We start from the raw sequence: 18876 nt of genomic DNA, 5'->3' as shown, positions 1-18876 counted from the left end.
ACCAACGCAACCGCAACATGTGGTAAAGTCACAGATTTGAAATAAGTGAAAGGAATGATTTCTTTAAACAATAAAATATTTTTTTTTTATATTAGTGAAAATCAGTCAATCAGTTTCAGTAAAATAAAATTGTGAAGCACCTTTCAAGTAGAAAAAAATTGGTCTGAAAAAATTAGAGCGTTCAGAAAGTACCTATATCTGCACTATGAGCGCTAAAATATAACACTATTGTAATGCTGAGCGGAGGGTGACTCCTCGAACGCACCATTCATTGACCGGACACCATAGACAAAGTAAAATGCCGCAGTGATAGTTTCATTTTTTAGTTAAACTAGACTTACTTTATCTGTGGCTGTTCTTTAAATCAAAAAATTACTACGCTTGCTTTGCGAGATCTACTTTCGAATAGTGTCAAAGGTAAATATCGTTCAAGATAAAGATTACGGAAAAAAACGGAACCTCAATTTGCAAGTGTTATTTGAAGAAAGTTATTTTTTAAGTGAATTTGTGGGCTAAAATTTAATCGTACAAGACCGAGTTACATAACCTTGAATCACGGGACTTCAGTATTGATCATATAAATTTTAAGTTTTCTTAAAATTAAAAGCATTTTACGGTTCATATAAGGTATGTTTGTACTTTTGAGTAATTTAGTTATTTTTACATATTTATTTCATTAATTATCTTTATTTATTATTATTTCAAGAGCATACGTTTATTATTGACTTTTTAAGAAGGTATATTATTCTACTCAATGGCACTAATAGATTTAAATAAAAATGTTTAGTTACACCGTTGCATTTTGAAAGTACGTAACCTTGATTAATTTTATAATAAGTACAGTAAGTCTTATTTTATGTAGAATAAGACTACAAAAAATTAAGATAAGGTTCCAATGCTACAGATTAGAGAGAACTTCATTTATTATAACTTGGTGAAAGTGATGGTGTTAGAATTCCAAAATTCGTTTTCTTGCAGAGAGGTTTCTTTCATGGGTTTCAAGTTCAGTACTTAATTTTGCTAAGCAAATAAAATAGGATAGCTTTAAATGACAATCTGAATTTGAATCTGATCCAAAATATTTTATTCAAGTAATTTGTCAGCTAAGTAATTCATTAACTGTTTATTTACCACCATTTAATATAGTAAAATAATTTATCTCTTGGCCTTGAACTATGCTTAGAAATAAATTCACATTTACACAAAAATAGCTCTGCAAAATTTGAACATGTGCCAAGCCTGAATACACATAAAAGTTATCTTAAGATAAAGCATTTATTAGTATTTATTATTAAAAGTAAAGAACATACTTTTTATATATGTTTAACTTTAGTAACAAAACATGATATTTTTTATTATTTACTTTAGATCATGCCACAAAAGAATTAAAATTAATAAAAACGAAATAAAAGGTACTTGTATTTTCCTCTTCACATGTTGCCAGTTTTTTGTTAAAATTGCCTAGCCAGGAGCCTAATAAATAACAGATGTTTTAATAAATACAGATTGTTTAGTTTTACCTATCCCTAAGAAAAACTGTTTAAGTGTGAAACCCCCCTGACATGGATATCCACTTACTTCCTATGAGACCTCATCTCTGTTTGCAAATATTGAATGTAACAAAAAAAAGCATTATTAATATTACATTACCACAATCACACACACATTTAAATAAGCCATAGTAGGGCTACCCACTATTAATGCTCTAAGTAAAACAATGGCAAAGAAAAAAAATGGTAATTGATCATTCACTCATTACATAAACATTCACATTCAGTTGTGTCAGTGTGCCAGTTAGACTGACATTGTGATCTTCAAGGTGGCCTAAATACTGTTTTTATTATTACTTTTTCAACTCTGATACTGTTAACAAAACCACCTTGACATTATTGTGAGCATGGCTTTTATTCTTTAATGTTACTGTTACATTGACAATGCACTTTATGTTGATGAATTAAAAATAGTGGAAAACATAATAACTTAGTGTTATTTATTCATTTATTCTATTAAGTAGTTCTTAAAACATGATTTTATGTAAATTTATACCATTTCTGTTATTTTCTTCTTAAATTTATGTTATAGTTATATTTGTATGCCATATGGCGAGACATAGTGATACAATTAATCACCTAATGTACCATCTATTGACCTATGTTTAACAAATAAATAATTTTGAATTTGAATTTGAATTTGAATTTGAAATTTGCTCTAGCAAAATTTCTATTTACATTCAGTTTGAATTATTTAATGTGCTTACTGAGTAACTATCCAAAAACCTAAAAGAGTAAAAAAGCAAAGCAATTTGTCAATAGTCTTGGTCATCTGATGGTAAATGATCATCACTGCCCATGTTTGCGGGCTATCCTGGGTTTGTGGATGCTGAGAGAAACTCTTGTACTTGTATTATGAGTTTAATATGGTGAATTTACAAAAATCTTAAAAATAATCAAAATTAGTGCATCTACCGCGCTCGTACGACAAACGACAAGTTCCGAACCGACAGCCGCCCCTTGCTGCTCCTTCACCCCCGTGGTTGCCTGCTGGAGTGATATGCGACAGCCCATGAATACTAACAACAGAAAAAGCTCTCTCTCGGTGTGTCTGCTAAGATTGTATTTTGTTAGTGTTGTTGTCGTCGTCCTATGGTACCCCAGTGGTACAAAGTACAAAGGGCCTTCGTGAGACGTCGTCGCCATCCGCTCCTGTCCTGCGCCTGTTCCTCCGCGTCTCTCCCGTGTCCGTAATTATTATTGTATTTTAATAGTACTTAATTTGTTTGCCCACAGACCTGACACTTCTTCAGTAAGGAGCCAGGCATACCACAACAATCATGCATCGTGCAAGGGTAGTTTTTAATATTTCCAACAAACTCGGCAACACAGAGAGATTTGCATCATGGCTCCTCAACAAATCACAGGTTATTTTTTTATTACATTACAATTTATAAAAAAAATCTAAATATTTTTTACATGTTGTTGTGAGCTTCTTTCTACCAACTTTTTCAACTGGAAAACAGATCTACCTACTGTGTGTTTATTGTGTCTAATTATTAGACACAGTAAACATTCAAATTTCATGTATTAGACTAATACATGAAATTTGAAAAAGCTTTTTTTACTAAATAAAATTGCATTAGTTTCAATGGCGTAATCTATGAGTCATATATTTCCATAATCTGTTTACAGCTACTATATCCTCTTATTGACAAAAAATATGGAAAATTCCTTAACAAATATGCCAATTTACTGTACATTGGCTATACATATTATTTACCAGGTTTTCCTTGGAGTAAAATTAGGGTGCTGTTTTGTTCTGTAAATAATAATCAGATGCCTTATTGCCTATCACACTCAGAACCACAATTGTTGTCACCAGTTCATTCTGTCACACGGCATGAGATGTGGGTAGAAAGAGATAGTGAGTGCAATCGCGAGTGCTCGGGTGTTAGACAATACGGTCACAGGTCTTAGTGTATCAAACATATGACTAATTGTCATTGTAATCTGTAATGACATACCAATTCTTGAAAATAATAATTGTAATTTAAGAGCCTTGTTTGTGACCTTTATCAAGTGAACTGCAGTATAATTGAATTGTAGGGATTTTAGTAAATTCTCAGGGATTCCCAAAATTTACATCAGCCTTAAAAATGGTATTAGACTTAGTGGTTGAGATTTCGGAATTTCATATGCATAGTGCGTCCCGATAACTTGGAAATATTTGGAATAAAAAGAAGTCTACCTTCATAATCAAACCGTTGCTAAACAAAATTTGTCACCTCTCAAAAATTACACTAGAAGTATTTTAATGCATAGTTGAATTTTGCGAGCTGACATACATATTTTGTTTAGTGACGGTTTGATTCTCAAGGTGCGAATTATTGTCAAAATCCAACTGGGTATCCAGATGTATTTATATGAAGAAGTAATAAACATGCAAACACACATATTAACAAAAGTTCGCATTAATAATATTGATAATTTAATTGGTTCATTACCTCATATTGTGCAAGGTAGAAAATAAACAGTGACCTTATCATGAATTGCCCAATAACTAGATAATGATCAAGCTCTTTGATATCTGAACTAAGGAGATATTTTTTATGTTCTAGACTAGATAGACCACTTGCATCATTGTGTACATAATGGTAAAAAACAAATTTTAATTATTATTTTGGTGCAAATAACACACAATATATATACAATAATTAACAAAAAGAAAGCAAAATAGTCTAATCCGAAATAATAATCTAATCCTAAAAATCTATATTTGCAAATATCACTCAAGTCCTTGTTATTCAGCAGGGTGCCCATAAGGCTGGAACAGGGAGGAAGGGAAATTGATAATTACTGAAGACTCTTACTCCTGTATGTTTATGTTCAACTGGTATTGTTTATTTATCAAGCACCAAATCCCCTGCAAAAAAAAACAAGAGGTGTCCCTTCCCTATACTGATAATAAGTCTATAATAGTATGGTGTAACTTGTTTGTTTGTTTGTTTATTGTACCAAAAGGAAAAACAAAAAGGTTACAAAAAAATAAAGTGTTAAGTACAATGGCGGACTTATCCCTGAAGGGATCTCTGCCAGTCAAACTTTAGAGTGGTAGAGAAGAGCAATCAAAAAACAAGGATCAACAAATAGAGCAAAACATTTGAGTAAATATAAATGCATGTGTAAATCCCAAATACCTAACTATATGCAATATATAATACATATATATATAAAACATTAATATATCTGTAACTAAATATAAAATACATAAATAGGTACACACATTATGTAAATATGTACTTGTAATGGAATAATTGTGTATATTTTACAAAAAAGGCGTACAATACGGTATTTGACTATTTTGTATATGTTTTATAAATTAAAACTACACAATGCCTGTTATCGAATAGAAAAACAATTACTAATACAAATAACAAAGTTATAAAGGTTTGAAAATCAAGATTAGACAGAGAAAGACATACTGGCATGTGACGTCACACGCCAGTACCGCCATACTTGCTGCATAGAGAAAAGCGTTTGAGAAAGAGACAGGTATATAGATTTTTCAATAAATCACATTAAATCCAATTTTCAACTGATTAAATTTTCTCTTCGGTAAACACTATCTGTATATCTATATTTTCATAATAATATTAAGATATTATGGCAAAATCAGGAGTTGTCAAATACCGTATTGTCATGCCGGAAAATGTGTTTAAAGTCAAACATGATTTGGAAATAATTCTAATGATCCCCTGTAGATACAACGTCGTCATTTCATTAGCCGTCAATCGCTTTTAGCACCGTTCGTTCACAACCTGGTGTACCGGTCTACTATTCTGCCAAGTAATGCCGTAATTGGGACGGTGCCAGCAGTAGACATTGTACGCAGGGCGTGGAGGTTATGGCAGAAATTATCAGACTGGGATGAAAACGACTGCTTTGGCACTACTACCATTTTTTTTAAATCTACACAAAAAACGCGCGTTCGGCGTCTTAATGTAAACAGCGGTATGTGGCACGCTGCCGGTTTTCCATCTGTAGTTTTACTGTGGACACAGAGGCTTTAATTGTCTTACGCACTCGGAATCGCAATAGTTTTCACCACTTCTTTCTGGCACACTGACCTGCCTGATCTGCTGTAGCTTGACGGTAGAAAGAGATAGGTAACGTGATTGTGTGCGCCAGCGCGTTTGACAATACGATTGAATCTGAGGCTCACGAATCCGAATCTCGATTGAATCTTGTTTTTTTTATTGCTCTTCTCTACCACTCAAAGATTGACTGGCAGAGATCCCTGCAGGGATAAGTCCGCCTTTGTACTTAACACTACTTTTTTATGTAACCTTTTTGTTTTTCCTTTTTGTACAATAAAGAGTATAAACAAACAAACAATCCCTATTAGGGTATGCTTGCGTATATATAGATCGGAATGGAATTGTGCACAATCGAAATCCACATTATTTAAAGTCATGGCAATAGACACAAGGAGAGCGCGAGCGGACACGGGGCGAATGAGACGTGAATTTTATAGTGGGTAGTCTGCACATCGCACATGTTTAGAAAATAGTGAATTAAAAAGTTCAATTCAGTTGAAAAAAGTTACTAGTTCGTTTTACTGTAAACTATGCTACGTATCTACTTGGACTTCATCATGAATTATGTTATTATGTTACATATTTGGTTTGATCATTCATTCACATGTCTGTCCTTGGTCTGGCGTTGTTTAGACTCCAAACTTTGTTTATGTTATGAAATATCCCATGTTCAATCAATGGGAGCTTGGACGAGCCTCCGAGATAGTGCTAGTAGTCAGCTGATAAGCCCAGTTATCACACAGCTGGAAACATGACAAACAGTATACAATAGTTTAGACTTTGTTTATCAATCTCGATAGTACATGACACTCCTTAAAACAGTGAAATACCTACTTTATTGTTTTGAAGTTATGCTTTATTATTATATTACAATGTTTCACTGTACGGACCAGTGGCGATACGATAAATAAATGAGACATATAAAGATAATGAAAAGCGAATTCTAGAACCGCTGCGGCTTTCCCATAGCTCACTAAGAAAGGAAGAAAAAAAAGAAAGAAAGAAAATCTCTCAATGAAATGGAAGAATGATCTCTTGCCTTAATTATTTTCATTACTGTACCGCATGTTTACAATTTGTTTTGTGTGCCAAAGTTAATAAATAAATAAATAAATAAATAAAGTAAGGTTTATTTTGGCTCCATAAGTACCACCTATTACGGGAGTTGGTACAACATGGACATTAGACATGACTTTCGTCTTGTCCATGTTCATTTTCAGGCCAACTCGGTCGGAAACTCTACTGAGGTCAGCGAGCATAGCACCGAGGTCCTCCATGGTCTCAGCCATGACTACAATGTCGTCGGCGAATCGAAGATGAGTGAAGTACTCGCCATTAATGTTGATGCCTCGTCCTTTCCAGTCCAAAACCTTAAAAGCATCCTCCAATGCAGCGGTGAACAGTTTCGGAGAGATCACATCTCCTTGTCTGACTCCCCGCTGCAGAGGAATAGGCTTCGTGCTCTGATCCTGTAATCGGACGGACATAGTGGCGTTTTCGTACAAACACTTCAACACTTCGATATACCGATAGTCAACTTGGCACCGCTGGAGAGCCTGCAGCACAGCCCAAGTCTCGATCGAATCGAAGGCTTTCTCGTAGTCCACAAATGCTAGGCAAAGGGGGAGGTTATACTCTTCAGTCTTCTGTATAACCTGCCGCAGCGCATGTATGTGGTCTACGGTACTATAGCCTTTTCGGAAGCCGGCTTGTTCGGGAGGCTGGAAGTCGTCAAGCCTGCGTGTGAGACGGTTTGTGATGACCCTGGAAAATAGCTTGTAAACATGGCTCAGAAGTGAGATGGGTCTATAGTTCTTCAGCAAGGTGTTATCACCTTTTTTGAAGAAGAGCACCACCACACTTCTGTTCCATGCTTTCGGCGTTCTCCCTTGGTGAAGGACGGAACTAAACAGCGTCTGAAGGCCCTTAAGGACTGGTCTACCACCCGCCTTCAGGAGTTCGGCTGTAATTCCGTCGTCACCCGGGGCTTTGCCATTCTTAAGCTGCTTGAGGGCCATACTAATCTCGTACAGGCTGACGTCCGGGATGTCTTCGGTATAGTGTCGGGTTAATCTAGCCCTCGGGTCTTTAGCTAGATTTTCGACAGGTGTTCGGGTTGTCGTGTATAGCTGTCCATAAAACCTCTCAACTTCCTCCAACAGCTCAGGTTTGGATGAAACGATTCTGCCGTCGTCGGTCTTGAGCTTCATCAACTGGCTTTGACCAACAGATAGATCCCTGTAAACACCTTAGAGCCCCTGTTACGCTCAATAGCCTCTTCAATACTGGTAGTATTAAATCGGCGTACATCGCGCTTCAGAGACTTTGAGATCTGTCTGTTGAGCTGCCGATAGCGACAAGCGTCACCAGAAGACTGCAGAATCATCTCACGCCTCACCTCCATGAGCCTAAGGGTGGAATCCGAAAGCCTTTTGGTTCTAGTACGGCGGGTCTTGAAGAACTTAGACCCGACCATATGGACAGCTTCCACAAACCCGTCGTTGTAATCGTCCACCTCGCTACCTAGGCATTCGAAACGATTTTGAAGTTCGAGCTGAAAGCTCTCGGGGTTTTGGAGCTGAGCAGGTTCTGGGCGGAGCGTAGATTTCATCAGTCGAGACCTTTCAAGCTTGAACTGGATATTCAATGAGCCTCGTACCATACGATGATCACTCCCGGTTTTAAACGCACTGATCACGGAGACATCATTGAATATGTGCTTTTTCGTCGACATGATAAAATCTATCTCATTCCTCGTAACACCATCAGGGCTCATCCAGGTCCACTTCCTATGCTCACGTTTCCTGAAGAAGGAGTTCATCATATAGAGTCCCTCCTTCTCCATAAAACCGGCCAGTAGGTGGCCCCGGTGATTCCTACGCCCCACTCCAAATTTCCCCACTCTCAGTTCTTCACCGTCTCGTTTGCCCAGCTTTGCGTTAAAGTCCCCCATAACAACCGTGAAGTGAGTTCTGGAGCTATGCATGGCTCTGGAAATATCCTCATACATAGCCTCCACCTCATCGTCGGAGTGCGTCGAGGTCGGAGCGTATACCTGTATGACCTTCAACGAATATCGTTGGGTCATTCTGAGTACAAGGCATGCTACCCGGTTCGACACACTCTCGATCTTCACCACGTTGTTTCTTCACCACGTTGTCCGTCCCGTAATAGTCGGAGACTCTGCGCTCGAAGTTGTTGACGACTATGTATACCTGGGACAAACGGTCCAGTTAGGTAGGTCCAACTTTGAGAAAGAGATCACTCGTCGAATCCGACTCGGCTGGGCAGCGTTCGGGAAGCTTCGCAGTGTCTTTTCGTCCAAATTACCGCAGTGTTTGAAGTCAAAAGTCTTTGACCAGTGTGTGTTGCCAGTGATGACATACGGATCTGAGACGTGGGCGCTAACGATGGGCCTCATGAGAAAACTCAAAGTCACTCAGAGGGCTATGGAGAGGGCTATGCTCGGGGTTTCTCTGCGGGATAGAATTAGAAATGATGATATCCGCAGTAGAACTAAGGTTACCGACATAGCCCGAAGAATTGCGAAACTAAAGTGGCAGTGGGCGGGGCACATTGCTCGCAGGACGGATGGCCGATGGGGCCAGAAGGTTCTCGAATGGCGTCCGCGGACCGGGAGACGAGCTGTCGGTAGGCCTCCAACAAGATGGAGCGACGACTTGGTTAAGATCGCGGATCGCGGTGGATGCGGAAAACACAAGACCGGTCTGAGTGGAGAGCCTTGGGGGAGGCCTATGTCCAGCAGTGGACGTCTTTCGGCTGACATGATGAAGTACCACCTAAAACTAAGACTAAAACTAGCACTAAAACTGTTACATGGTGACACGGCCGGATACCAAAAGGGTCTCCACACAGCATGTGTTGCTGCACATTATGTGCAGCAACGCTGTTTTTCTGTGGAGCCCACACACACAGCTTACGTAACTTTTATTATGTAAATTTAGCTGCCCTGTGTGACTGTCAGTTATAAAAACCTCCAATCATTCAATGCCTTTGTGTAATATATTAAACATCATATTAGTCACATTCATACGTGAACAAGTTCAATAATTAATATTTTAATGGGAAATAATTTAGTTTCGCTTAAGATGCTTTGAGAAAACTTCTGTTTACATGCATCTTAATGTAGTAATTATTTCTCTAGCTATTTGTCACGCTTCGGCTACATAATCGCTACATTAATTGCCATGAAGTTTGATGGCCGAAGACGAAGATAAAGCAGTTGAATTACTTACGTAACAGATTTTTAAAATCTGCCTTTACTTACACAGTTAAGTGATATTACTTAAAAGAATAAAAAAAGATTATCAGTCTCTCAAATTGCCGGCAACGCACCTGTGACACCCCTCGTGTTGGCAGGTGTCCATGAGCGGTGGTGGTTGCTCCCCATCAGGCGACCGTCATGCTCGTTTGCCCCCTCTTATACATATCAAATAAATTTGTACGTCACATACCTGACAGGACCCAAATACTTAAACTTAGCATTCCATGATTTACTCTTTCCAATAGACTTTCGAATTTACTTTTTTCTCGATCAGTAAACATCGAGTGAGATTAGAAACGCCATTAATAACTCAAGTACTTACCTCTAGTAAGCTGAAGTATTTGTCTCCCACAGACCGCCGCTGTGACAGTAAACGCCAACAGGCTGAAAAGTTCAACAGCGGCCGAACCCTTCCTCAATGGATCCAGTTCAGCGTACGTCGAGACCATGTACAACTCATGGCTCTCTGACCCGAACTCCGTACATGCCGTAAGTATTTCTACGTTTTGCTCTTGAAATATGCTTATTACGTTGTGAGAGTTGTGGGCAAAAATATGATCATATGAATATGAACGAGACACTACACACACAAACGTAGCTGAACCCCTTAGTACTTTCGTCACGGCTTTGAAAAAATCTGGTATCTCAAATCAATACGTCAACCCTTGAAATAATGAATATAAAGTTCACTCAGAAAAATTATCGATCTTGAGGTAAGACTTTTCTTTAAAAGCAGTGACGCTTTGTCGCTGTCACTATTTTACATTTGAAACTATTCTGCTATTGTCATCTACTACGACAAAGTTCTAAGGAATGAAATTAAGTGTTGCAATTGTTGCATTTGATATTGATGTAATTTAATTTTAGTTTCAATTATTTAATTTAACGTAGGTAATTTAATTTATACTTATTTATATAAAAATATGGGTTACCAAAATGACCTGAAATAAATGATTTTTATTTATTTATTTAATTTATTTTATGAATCTAGTTTTGAGCTAAAGTATGTACCTACTTACAATAGGTACAGACTCTGTAAGTCTCTATAAAATATATAATACGATGTACAATGTTTATATATTTTATTATTACATTGTAAAAATTATAGTTAATTAAATTATCCTAATCATAATAAACAATATATATTGACAAGCCAAAATAATTGGAAAAGTTATAATAAGTTGATTATCTTTTTATCAGAACTGCGTTGTGTTTTCGTGGGATTCGTGCGTCAACAGGAAAATAACTTATTTCCTCGAATAATGAACGTTTTGAAATCAAAAACACATTAGGATTAATTCATTGCAATGAATCAATTCATTGATAATAATTTGTTCTGTTTTCAGTATATCCATTATAATGAGTTATTTGTAGTTTAAATTAAGATGTCACGCGCGATTAACCGCAAGCAAATCTTGGCGGCAAATAAACAAAAAAATAAGATTAGCAACACATTGGTCAGAGAAAAAAAATATTGGTCACAAATAGGTAACAGACTAAATATCAGAGCGAGGTTTGCTTTACATTGTTTCTGCTAAGTCTCGGTGGTCCTACTTCGGCGATTAGCTGAGAATTAAATTAGGTAGATTGTTTGTTTCTCGCAACGATGGTGATGGCAATTTGCAAGGTATATCTAGCTAGATCGTTTGTGACGCAGATGTCAGAGGCTCTAGCACACTCACGCTATCGCGGACTAAAGTGTCCGTCCCTTACGCACGCCAATTAGTTAAAAAGGAATAAATGCTTTATGTCCCTGACAAAAGCTAGCGTGCTAAGCCCACAGGAAAAGTAATTGTGATCGCATGTAATGTCAATTTGTGGGTCGCTTCTAACTCAATCCAGTTAGCACTTGTAACACCGGTCGTCTTTATCATGCATCCCCAGCATGACGAAATTGTTGCAACACGATTCCAGCTATGTACACAGATTAAATACCGCGTCATATAACATTGTCGCTAAAGCGTAAACGTACACGGTATTTTTATGGTGAATACAATGACGCTATTTTTGTGTTTTGAGCATAGTTTACAATTATGAAACGTGACGTTAAATTTACATTGATAAGTGTCGCATGTCGTTACTGATTAATATAGTTACTGCGCTAGTGATTCCGCAAAATGATTCGAAAATGGGGAATGGATATCAGGTTTTTCTGAATATTTTTTTCAGTTCATTAGAAAGGTTATTCCTATATATTAAAATAATTTAACAAAATGACATGTAATAATGATATTACCAATAAAGGAGTATGAGTATGAGTATCGAAAAAAAAATGTTTCCAGCGTTTCTAAAATTTTCATCCATTCTCCATTATTTACGTTGATAATGATGATGAAAATGTCTTTTGTAATGATCGGGACATCTATTTTGGAAGTTTAGGACCTTCGGGGTACAGTTTAAAAATAAAAGTAACCTACGGTACTAAAGTAACCTCATTTTAAGCTACGGTTATCTAGTACGTGCTTTTAAAGAACACAATAAGCAATATTAGTAGACATTCTAAAAAAATAGTGTGCCCTTTTATTCTTGTCAATTACCTAGTGCAGGGATGGTCAACCGGTCTATCGCGTCGATCGCGACTATTAGTTCAGTCGATCGTGGCAAGGCAAAAAATATAAATACGCAGAACAGACTGCGCAACGTAATCACCAAAGAAGTATGTAATTGGTAGATCGCACAGGGTTTCGTCAGTAAACAGTAAATCTTGGGATTAGACTCAAGATCTACAGTTTACTGACGAAACCACCACTTGCAGCAATTCGGCCACCCTTGACCTAGTGCATGTGTACTCTTTTTACGATTAAGTTTTCCACCGCTCCAATTTGCACACCATGTGATATCTTCCTTGTAGTCGTGGGACGCATTTTTCCGCAATGCGTCCGCCGGTGCCCAGCCTGGTGCCGCGTACACCTCTCCGCCAAACCTGGCGCCTTACTCCAAGAATGAGGTGCCTCTTACTGCGCTGGTGCCGGCTTCAGGCGGCATGCCATCTATCTCCGCTGGTAAGTAAACTAAAGGACTACAAGACCACTCATATTGATCCAGGGTTGAATATTCTCATTGAATTTTGGTGTATTGTGTAGGATCTCCGATCAACGAGAAAATCATTGACGACCATCTGGCTGTCCAGGCTATCATCAGAAGTTACCAGGTGAAAAATGTTCCATATTGTCTCTATATTCACGCATCAGTGTTATTTATGGTTTGCACATTTTATTTAGATCCACACATGGTTACCCTGGCTACTGTCTTGTCCATTCCCTTTGCAAATGTGGAGATACTAATGTTGATAGAATTGGGTTAGATAATATTTTATGGAGGTGTATATTTGCAACAAATCCTTAACGTATTCTAGGAACCATTTTTAGTTAAAAACGATTAAACTACGATATCAAGATAAAACAACTGCATGTTAACTGATTGGCATTGCGGTCCGATTATTTTTCATACAAACCGTCCTAATTACATCACACGACTTAGCGACGGGCCATTAAACTGGGTTGCTTGGCAGCGTAGCATACTCGTAAGACTACAGACATACTATGGGTCTATTGGGAATATTAAAAATAATGAACGGCTGACGGGAGTAAGACAGTCTCTGGGTCGTGTGTGTGTTGGGCTAAAGTGATGACGTGATGGCGGGCGCGTGACAGGCTCGCGGGCACCTGGCGGCCGATGTGGACCCGCTCGGCATCACGACGGCCAACCTGCCCCAACTGGGCATGCGCGCGCCGCGCTCCGAGCTCATCATGAGGAAATATTTCAACTTCGGTACGCAGGAAACGAAACTGTCGCCAACCACTGACGGAAACAACCACTCATACGGGCTTCAATTTTCACGATATACTGTTGAATCATTTAGATTGTTTTGTGCTTTCAATATCAGTGTAGTATTTGGTTGCTTGTATGAGTGAAGTAAAGCTTAGTGTCGATGTCCATGAGGGTTGAATCCCGTTTGAACTTGGTGTGTAGTGTGCTTTGTAAAGAGCTGCTACTCGATCCTAATCAATCCTTTCTTCTAAATTTCTTCGAATCTTTGATTGTGGTTAATGTAATCTTTCTGCGAGTGGTTGATTCCAATACATGGGTGTGAAACAGTTTCTGATCTCGGTAGACTTTTTGAAATTTCGTTCAAATAACACAAGATATATTTTTTGCTATCCAATCATAACGAGCATAAGTTGGTCTACCGAAATCAATTTGACTAAATTTCATGGCAAACGTAATGTATTTAATTTGAATCGTTATGTAGAGTGTTCATTAACTGTTACATTATTACGTATTCGTTTCCATATTCACTCAGTACTAAATAAACAACATAATCCATTTTCAACTAAGGTTTTATTTTTATTTTTGGTACTAATTATTTGATTAGGTACTAGACCGACTTAAAGCAATAGCTAGTCTCAAAATTCCAATCCTCGTTCAATCAACGGCTTTTAAACATTTAGGTATTCGTTTAGGTTTGTCTGACTGCTAGATCGAATAAATTGAACAATGTCTATTATTTAGGTAGGTCAGGAGTCGGCCAATGTAGGCTATTTTGGTACGCAAATATGAATGATTTTCGAGGCCAGTCAATGCGTAATCGTTATGCATTTATTTACGTGGCGGAATTTTTACTATCTTACGACACTGGAAAATGTATTTGTAGTTACATTCAAAAACAAAACATATAACCAGCTAGCTGGTCGGAGAGTCAAAAAATGATGGTGAAAAGTAATTATTAAAGAAAAATTATTGAATTTATTCAAATGAAAATCAAATAGCGAAATCTCAACTACTTTGCCAAGCAATCAGAGTGCAGGAAATAAGTTAAAAGGGGTTTAGAATTTTAAACTTTTTTTAAACGGCCAGTACAATGAGGGTTTATATTATAGGTTAATGATACATATTGCAAAGCTTTATTAACAACGGCTTTCAATTGTTTCTGACACGAAGCGGTGTTACCATGTTCGATGTAAACGGGGTTTGAGTTAGATCGTTGCTTGTAATAAGGTTGTTTTGTTCGACGTAGTCGCGGGGTCATCTCGTGGCGCATCTAGACCCCCTGGGCATATCCACCGGGGACCCCGTGTCGAGCGGCGACTGGCACGGGGGCCTGCGAGGCTTCGCTAGCGAAGCGGTCGTTAGGCAACACGTGCGATTCGGTATGATCATCTAATTTGATACACGTGTATCGCCGTTGACGGTTAGCGGGATGTCGACTATAAAAAACTTATTTCGTCGATTTATTTATTATTTTTATTGTTTGGTTGTGGGACCATGATTTATTTATTTTAAAGTAACTAATGTCCGCAAGATATTCAATGCTGTTACATGTTCATCATATAAAAGTACCTATGTGGTGCCGTTATGTATTCACTTCAAAGCAACTTACATAACAATCGAGTTACTTTCTACGATCAACATGCTTTGATAAATTTCGGGTACATAGTTAACATCCTTCTGACTTTCAATATGCGATACTTAAACCAAAAATTGGTGTAGGGATCTTTACTTTTCCGGTGGCACTCGCATTTGCGGACACTAATCAATTAAACTATGCGAGCTCTCTATTCAAAGTCCGTTCGTTTTGAGGGCATTTGCACTTACTGTAGCGGGAGTAGTTTCTTCTTAATACGCTTTATTTTTGGTGGCTTTATTTTGTAGATATTACGACTACGTTTATTTTAGTTGATAGTTCGTTATTTTGTTATGTCGCACTGTCAAATTATTTATGTATCTGTGACGCTTGGTACTTAGATTTATTTTAATTTAGTTGAAAGCATTTTATATTCCTTAGGTTTATGTTTACTAACGTATTCTGTATCGACGAAATAGGTATTTATATTTCAGACGTGTACCTACTATAATGATCACATTTTAATTTATGAGACTAGCTTTTTAAAAATATACGGTCACTGTACTTCTAAAAACGTAACATACAGGCTTTTACTAATAAGATTTCGAAGTTATAATTATAATAGTCAAAGCTTTTGGTGCACACATGTAAGCTTAATCTCAACACACTAACGCAGTCATATTCCTTTACTAGAAAACACATAGAAAATAAATGGGTTTATTTTAACAATCTTAACACTAGGTATGCAAGTATCATCGAGATAATTTTGGTCTTCGAAATGAATGTGTAAAAGTTTATGCGCTTTTTGAATGGTAAATATAATAAAAGAAGCCCCTAGATATTGTTAATGATAATATGTGATAAAAACCTAATGATTACTGCACGTTATCGGTAGCTAATTATGTCTCGTAGGTATATTATTATGGTAACCACGACTAATTTTATGACTTTCCATTAATTAGAAGCTTTATTAACTACGTTAACAGTTGAAGTAATTAGTTAATCATTTTAGTGTAAGGTGTTATTCTTAACAACAATTAATGATATCAAATTATAAAGTCAGTTTTTCATTTATTTATTTTCTTATAATATTATTATATTAATCAATCCGATTTCCTTAAGATTCACGACATGCTCCCTGGCAACCCCACTGTCTGTTTTGTGATTTTTTAAGACATAATGCTGATGTACCCAATATGTACCGAATTAGTACCTACTTAAAAAAAATGTACCTCAATATAATCGAGGGAACAATTAATTGAATTTGGGGTTGCTGCAGAGCATCTCTCCAGCAACCCCATAATTAAATTTAAGAAATTCCACATGGATACTTACTTTTTAAGTAAAGAAGAGGCCAAAAATAATTAATAATTGTACCGCAGTTATTATTGTTAAATAAGTACGTTATGGCTAGTTAAATTACTCAATTGTTGCCAGGACGCCAGCAATTCCAATGCAGCAGACTGCTGATACTAACTGAAAAACAACGTGCCGGATTAATACGAAACTTAAGACATATAATGGGATTATACACATCCAGGTCTTAACGTGGATTCTGGTGCCCGAAATCATACAAAAAAATAGACAGTTGAAATTTTATAACGGAAAACTAATACTGAAACTAATATTATACCTAATGCATCCCATTTGTCTTTGCGACCTTTGCGAAATAATGTCACATAGGTACAGTAAACCAATTTGATTTCTGAGCCACTATGGAAATAATTTTATTTGTCTATAACAATGTGTGGTGGCCTAGGAATAAAATTGGCTGACTTTACATGCAATCATAATCTTGTTGTGCCCAGGTATATATCGTCACCTTTAATATACCTATGAATTAACGTAAAATTAAAACTTCAGGAGAGGCCAAAATGTATTTTGCAAATAAGATTTGTAAGCAATTATTACAAATTACAATAAAAAGTGGATTTAAAAACATAAACACAACCCCATTTAAAACATAGTGTGATCGATTGTACTCTCGATTCTGAGCAAACTACTTTATGGTTTTCGTTAATCAAATTGGTTGACTGTACCTATGTGACCTATCCTATTCCGCAAAGGTCGCAAAGGCAAATGGGATGCATTAGGTAAAATATTAGTTTCAGTATTAGTTTTCCATTATAACATTTCAACTCTCTATTTTTTTTTGTATGATTTCGGGCACCAGATTCCACGTTAAGACCTAGATGTGCATAATCCCATTATATGTACAAAGTTTCGTATTAATCCGGCACGTTGTTTTAAAGTAAGTACCAGCAGTCGGTGGCAATGGAATTGCTCGCGTCCTGGCAACAAGTAATTTAACTAGCCATAACCAACTTATTTAACAATAATAACTGCGGTACAATTCTTTTTGGCATCTTCTTTACTTAAAAAAGTAAGTATCCATGCGGAATTTCTTAAATTGAATTATGGGGTTGCTGGAGAGATGCTCTGCAGTAACCCCAAATTCAATTAATCGTACCATCGATTATATTGAGGTACATTTTTTTAAGTAGGTACTAATTCGGTACATATTGGGTACATGAGGTACATCAGCTTTATGTTTTAAAAAATCACAAAACAGACTGTGGGTTTGCCTTGCCATGTTGCATGACGTTAAGATTCGTTAATACTCCGCTCAAAAGTGTTCAAAGTATGCAAACATATATGAAATTTATAAATGTTTAATTGATCCATACCCTAGACGCTTTTGTGCGTAGCTCGTTCGATATTATGAAATAGATTTTACGAATGTATAATTCCTTTTACTATGTCAAACTGACTGGCGTTATGTTTCATGGCTCCATATTTTTATTTATACCTTTGGTCTTTCTTAAGCTTTTTATCTTCTTTAATTTATTTTCAATAACAATTGCACATGCAGTTGTACTTCCACATACTAAAAGAGTATGTTGTGAACTAAACAACAGATTCGAGGACATCATATAGCGCGCCTCGACCCCTTGGATATATCAAACGCCGATTTGCTCGGTAAAAATCCGAGGGAGGTGATACACAACAGCTACCGGTTCGGTAAGAGAGAGAACCCTGCCTCGAGGTAGCATATAGTTATGGCTGGAATAACTTATGAACAGAATCACTTCGCACGTCACTTTGATTCCTAAAATACCATAAGGGCCTTAGCACGCCGCGTTTTTAAATCGGGCCGTCGACGCGCGTTTGTATCGATACAATAGCGATATGCACGCGAGCTGTATGACTGCTCTACGGAAAGAAACCGCGCTTTCAACGCGCGTTTCTGAAACACGCGTCGACGGCGCATTTCAAAAAAAAAACGCGGTGTGCAAAAGCTCCGAGTTCAAAAATCAAACGTGGAACGTTTATCCGACAATACGTGAGTTATCTGTTTGCATCAATTATGTCCGAGTCTTTAGATGGTTTTTCTATTTTCTACTAGACTCGCACAATGCAGATTTTTCTAAATATGTACCTAATATATCAGATTCTCAGAAATTGATTCTCATTTCCACATTTCTGTGCATCTGATACAATAATAAATAAGAACGGAATTCAAGAATCTCTTTTGTAATTTTGGTATTTAGGAAGCGAAGAAGCGAATCAACTGCAGTGCAAAAACATTGTATTCATTTGCGTTTTGTTATGATTTTATTTCTGTTCGTAATTTATTTGGTTGGGCGCCAAACTATT

At 37.0% G+C, this 18876-nt stretch overlaps 1 protein-coding gene across 6 annotated transcripts in view; it reads left to right on the top strand.

The window, feature by feature from the left end:
- The first annotated feature begins 306 nt into the window (after positions 1-306).
- The window catches only part of Ogdh (oxoglutarate dehydrogenase Nc73EF), a 39383-nt gene continuing 20813 nt past the window's right edge, over positions 307-18876 (top strand). For 2 of the 6 annotated variants that reach the window (XM_074095053.1, XM_074095051.1), the window contains exons 1-6: positions 307-417; positions 2787-2917; positions 10230-10364; positions 12727-12877; positions 12959-13026; positions 18138-18240. In XM_074095053.1, the coding sequence (XP_073951154.1) occupies positions 2831-2917; positions 10230-10364; positions 12727-12877; positions 12959-13026; positions 18138-18240 (544 nt within the window). In that variant the 5' untranslated portion in view covers positions 307-417; positions 2787-2830. The other 4 variants (XM_074095052.1, XM_074095048.1, XM_074095050.1 and 1 more) reach the window with 3 other exon arrangements.

The sequence above is a fragment of the Choristoneura fumiferana genome, chromosome 12 (assembly GCF_025370935.1).
Source record: "Choristoneura fumiferana chromosome 12, NRCan_CFum_1, whole genome shotgun sequence".
Taxonomy (NCBI): Eukaryota; Metazoa; Arthropoda; class Insecta; order Lepidoptera; family Tortricidae; genus Choristoneura; species Choristoneura fumiferana.
Note: the sequence above shows the minus strand (reverse complement) of the source record. Positions and strands in the feature narration are given on the sequence as shown.